The sequence below is a fragment of the Octopus bimaculoides genome, chromosome 5, assembly GCF_001194135.2.
Source record: "Octopus bimaculoides isolate UCB-OBI-ISO-001 chromosome 5, ASM119413v2, whole genome shotgun sequence".
NCBI lineage: Eukaryota > Metazoa > Mollusca > Cephalopoda > Octopoda > Octopodidae > Octopus > Octopus bimaculoides.
The window spans coordinates 21,494,146-21,499,754 of NC_068985.1; the positions used below are offsets into that span (position 1 = coordinate 21,494,146).

A 5,609-nucleotide genomic window follows, 5' to 3' on the forward strand; every position below is an offset into this window, starting at 1 on the left:
TATATATATATATATATATATATATATATATATATATATATATATATACATACACACACACACAGCAATAAGAAAATGGAGGGGATCAAGAGGTGGTATTCATCAACTTTTAGACATTATATTATGTCTATATATTTATTTTTAAAAAAACCATTATAACAATATACATACATACTTTACATAAATATATATATATATGTATGTATATATGTGTACGTATGTCTATGTATATATATTTATATACCTTTTCATTCCTACATAACTACAATAATCTTAGGGTATATTGTTTTTATATTCCACTATTATTTCTCTTTTGATAACTTTCTCCTTCCTCTGTTTATACTTTATCTAATAAGAATTATAATACACCTAATAATAAAAATAATAGATTCCTTGGTATGCATATACATATGAATATAAAAATATAGAAATATATGTACATGTGTTTAAAAATATTTATGTGTATGTATGTGTATGTATAAGTGTGTATATGTGTATGTACTTGTATTTATAACTTAACCTTATGAACTTTCTAAACTCTCTGACGAAGCCCAGAGATACACCCAAGTACCTAAATCTTATCTACCAAATACTTCAGTTCACTGAAGGGATATAAGTAGATTGGGGTACTTTGGCCTTTTGGCTGAAACAGATGCACGATATTATCCTATCTTTTGCAATCTACGTTATATATTTTAATAATTACTGGTATTTTTAAATATTGTATATGTAAAGCACATTATGCTATACATGTATGTATATTGTTATAATGGGTTGTTTTTTTTAAATTAATAAATAGACATAATATAATGTCTAAAAGTTGATGAATACCACCTCTTGATCCCCTCCATTTTCTTATTGTTGTATAAATTAAAGGTAAAAAACTATTTTACCCTCACCCATTTATTACATTCAGTAGTGTAATTGCCATGCAAATAAAAAAAATACTTGTGTATTAATAATTGGGTTTTCTACCAGCAGTATATTGGATAGATATTATCCCTTAGTTGGTTGGATTAACAACCTCTAACTCTTTTGGAATTATATATATATATATATATATATATATATATATATATACCCAATGCATTATCACTTTTGTATTTGTTTTTTGTTTTTTTTATCATGAGCATTGTAGACTATAGAGAGATAATAATTTACTTAACAAATCCATCACCACTAATATCTCTCAGTCACCAAGCTAGTGGGGAAATGTTCAGATAATTCACTTGACTTAAAGTAGCCAACACATATACACGTACTTAAGAACAAGGACAATGTATACTTAACACAAATAGAATAGTCATATAATGAAAGTTAACTAACAAGTAGTTTAAGCCAAACCTAATATACTAGATTTAGAGTTGAATAGGTGGCCAGTAAATGGTGTTACAATGAACTAGACTATAATTCATGAGCTGCTTGATTATTTATTTTTAATGATTTCTTTTGTTTTTCTGAGGCTAACTAGTTAAATGCCACAGATATACAAAAATAGACATTTGTACTTTGGAACATATCTGGTCACCAGCAGGTGTAGAAACAAACACATTCAGTGTAGATATAGAATGACAAAAAATGGATTTAATATTCATCCCACTACAGATTAGATTCCCCACCATCATCATCATCATTTAATATCCGTTTTCCATGCTGGCATGGGCTAGATGGCTTGACTGAAAACTGGTAAGCTGCACCAGGTTCTAATTTGATTTGGCATAGTTTCTACAGCTGGATGCCCTTCCTAACACCAACCACTCCAAAAGTGTAAGTGGGTGTTTTTTACCTGCCACTGGCATGGGTGCCAGTTACGTAACACCGGCATTGGCTATGACTAACGATCTCACATGCTCTTGAATTCCCTTGTCAAAAATCATCATTCTTCATCATCGTCATTATTTTAACATCTACTTTTCCATGCTCACATGGATTGGACAGAATTTTATTTAAGTAGATTTTCTACAAGATACTCTTCTTGTTGTCAACCCTCACATTTCTAAGTAAGGTAATATTTTCCCGTAACCAGACATGTTTTCACAGAAGATCTGGAACAAAGATACTGCTTGCATTACAGTGACATTCATTTATGACTATCGTGCAACATCAAGGCAAGGAGACAGTAACACACACACACACACACACACACACACATCACCTCCAAAATCCACTCACAAGGCTGTAGTAGGTCCAGAGATATAGCAGAAGACACTCAAAGTATCATACAGTGGGGTTGAACCCAGAATCATGTGGTTAGGAAGCAAATTTGTTACCATACAGCCAAGCCTACACTTATTTTGAAGCTGATGTCCAGCTTTAACTATTTTCTACTTAACACTATATAACTAGAGTTACACACACCAGCCTTTAGAAATCTCTCAGAGCTTAGGAAACAGTTTACATTACCATCAACTATATACTTCTATATGTTTACTCCGCAAAAGCAACAATAAACTTTGCATTTAGATTTTGATTTATATTTCCCATTATCAAAATGGTTCAATCTTTTTCAAAAAATTTTTTTGCAGACACAATCTATTTTTTTCAATGACGACGACAGCATTAAAATTTGGTACTTGGGTATTTATTGCCAATATCACCATTATAAAATAAACATTATGGCCAGTTTTGTGTAACCTGCTCAAAAAAACTTTATCCAATTTTTTTGTTTAATAAAAGAATAAGTTATTTCATCATTGTCATTTAATAGCCGTTGTCCATGGATTGGACAGTTTGACCAGGGCTGGTAAGCTGGAAGGCTGCACCAGACTCCAGTCTGATTTGGCATGGTTTTCTATGATTGCATGCCCTTATTTGTAAAATCAAAATTTGTAAACATTTCAAATAATCTATAAACAGTTATAAATAGATTTTAATAAATAGTGCAAGATTTTGCAGGTTAAAACAACTTATTTAGTTTGATCATTTCAACCTCAAAGGAAACTCAACATTTGCTAATACTACATAGAGTTACTCATGAAATACATTCCAGCTCACCTCACTCACTCATATATGTGGAAGGTATGTTAGTGGGGTGATTAACTGCCACAAAACTTTAAGTAAACACAAATATACACACACAAAGAGAAACAGTTCAGCTGTTTTCATAAAGTCTATCTAAAGTTCAGAAATTTTTTTTTTAATGGCATCTAAGCTAGGATTGTATATTTAAGCACATTAAGTTTTCATTTTTTTATGAAGTCAGTAGGGTTTGTAATAAATAGTAATAATGATACTATCCAAAAATAACACAAAAATACAAGCAAACAAACAAAAACATGTTTAGATTCCATTTTAAAAGAAATCTAAGTAAAATACAATATTAAATACTGAGCAACAACAATAAAGATCTCCTGTTATGAACTAAATCAACTTCCGTTTACAACTATATCATATTTAGTACAAGCAGAACAGATTTATAAAATTGCATATAAACTGAATTGTGAAGTTAATGCTGTGTAGTCCAAACCAGTCCTTGAATGAGCATACTTATGACCAAACATTTTTTAGTGCATTAAAGCATGTAATATTTAAAGCAACCTTGTATTTAGGATCCACAGTGATGTTTTTTAAGACATTATTTTAGGGGGAAAATGCATTTTATATGCCATCAAATATGACACAGGATTTATGATTATCCTTATGATACAGAGGGATGTTTTAATTTATCAATTTAAATGAGATATAAAACTAATTTAACATACGTTAAAACAAACTACTTTAGTAAATATTTACATATATAACAATCAGAAATTGTTTCGAGCTGTTATATGGGCTAGCAAAGTCAAAATGATTAATTTTATATCTATTCCTTAATTGTTCTTAATCAAATTGAAAATAACTAAATGGAGAAAACATCTCATTACCAGATTTTGAGAAAATAAAAACCTTACCTTGTGCTGACATTTCCCCTCAGTAGGTAATTTCATCCATTCACTGTCATCAGCCATAATAGTATTCTAACAGCTGAAAGAAAAATTCCAAAAACAAAAATAAATTTCAATTATCACAATTTTCAACTAAATTATGTTATTTCATTTAAATTTGACTGTGCAATATGAAAATAAACTTTTAAGATAATTTACAATTCTAAAACAAATGTTTTACAAAAAATGTTTAGAACAGAGAAACAATGGTTTGGGTGAGTCTCGTTTCTCTAAGAATAACATTTAATTTTTAACACAGAAAACAAAACTAAATAATGATATTGATTGACATGTATTGCTTCAAAGACACAAATCCACACACACTCCACTAGCATGAGTTTAAGAAATAATGTGACAACCTATATCCTCAGCTATCTGGCACACTTACTGAAGAATCAATGACAGCAGGTAAACTTACAATTTATTCAAAGTTCTACAAGCTAAAGACTTGTAGAAAACAAAGGAAATGTTATAAGAGATCCGTAATTTCTTCATTGTCAAAACAAAAAGTGCTACTTGGAGAATGTTGTGAAAAATAATGAAGTTTAACAGATTTTCCCAACCTAAATAAATGACATACTGAACTGCAATCTCTTCTATGATCAAGTTGCAAAAGATCTACAAGTGACCAAAACTTGCAATCTCTTCTATGATCAAGTTGCAAAAGATCTACAAGTGACCAAAACTGATAAAGGTTCATCAACAAACATATCAGCCCTTGATAGTAACAGATACCAAAATTCAATCATTTAGAAAATAATTTGAGTATGCAATATTTTGTTCAGGAAACAAAATAATTATGTCAGCTCCTGCTGTAAACTCAAGCAGAAACCTCACATGAACCAATCACTTAGGAAGAAATCCAAATAAGAGTGTACCTAGAAAATAATCTCAAAATTTTTCCTCAAACTTAGAAAATTTTTTTAAATGATTGTATAAAAGTTGAGAAATAAAATTCGATATTTATGATAATTTGGAGAAAACTGTATCTCAAAAACTAGAGAGAAAAAGAGAATACATTAGGAGAAATATATTTTTAAATCAAACCTTCTTTAATCTAACAAAGCAGGTAAACAAGCAATAATGCAACTTCACAAAACATTGGATACCATGGAATAATAATTCTTAATAACAAGGAACATGATCTTTGTGGCATAGGTTAGTAGAATCATAAGTGCTATTGCATCTGGAAAAGGCATTAGTCTCATGTCAGTCTATAAATACATTTACAAATAACCCAAAAACAATTATACACAAATAATCTCTAAAACTTTACTGAAACAATAATTATCATTGGGGGTTGAGACTGAAAAATTCCAATGAAACAAACACAGGTAAACCAGCGATTATATCCTAATAAGTAGGAAGGTAGATAAAACACAAACCCCTTCAGGTAGATGGCCCTGCTCAGTATGTAGAAAAGGAGTAGGTAGTAACTCTATAAGATGTACCCGGTGCAAGCTATGGACACATAAGAGGTGCAGCAACATCAAAGGCAGGTTAACTAGCAAGTTAGTTTTTGTTTGTGGCAGATGTTCAGGTGCAATAAAGACTGCAAACAAACAGGAAACAACTTCTATCTCATTCCAGGGTGAAAAACTAGAGGTAGTCGATAGCTTCCGCTATCTGGGCGACCAAGTTAGTAGTGGGGGTGGGTGCGCTGAAAGTGTAGCTGCTAGAATAAGA

The 5,609-nt window shown here is 30.7% G+C and overlaps 1 protein-coding gene across 1 annotated transcript in view; it reads right to left on the minus strand.

Annotated features, from left to right (window-relative positions):
- The window catches only part of LOC106875789 (cytoskeleton-associated protein 5), a 95,040-nt gene that overhangs the window by 63,117 nt on the left and 26,314 nt on the right, over positions 1-5,609 (minus strand). Inside the window, exon 2 of the mRNA XM_052968021.1 lies at positions 3,891-3,963. Within this exon, the coding sequence (XP_052823981.1) occupies positions 3,891-3,947 (57 nt within the window). The 5' untranslated portion in view covers positions 3,948-3,963. The remainder of the gene's footprint in view (positions 1-3,890; positions 3,964-5,609) is intronic.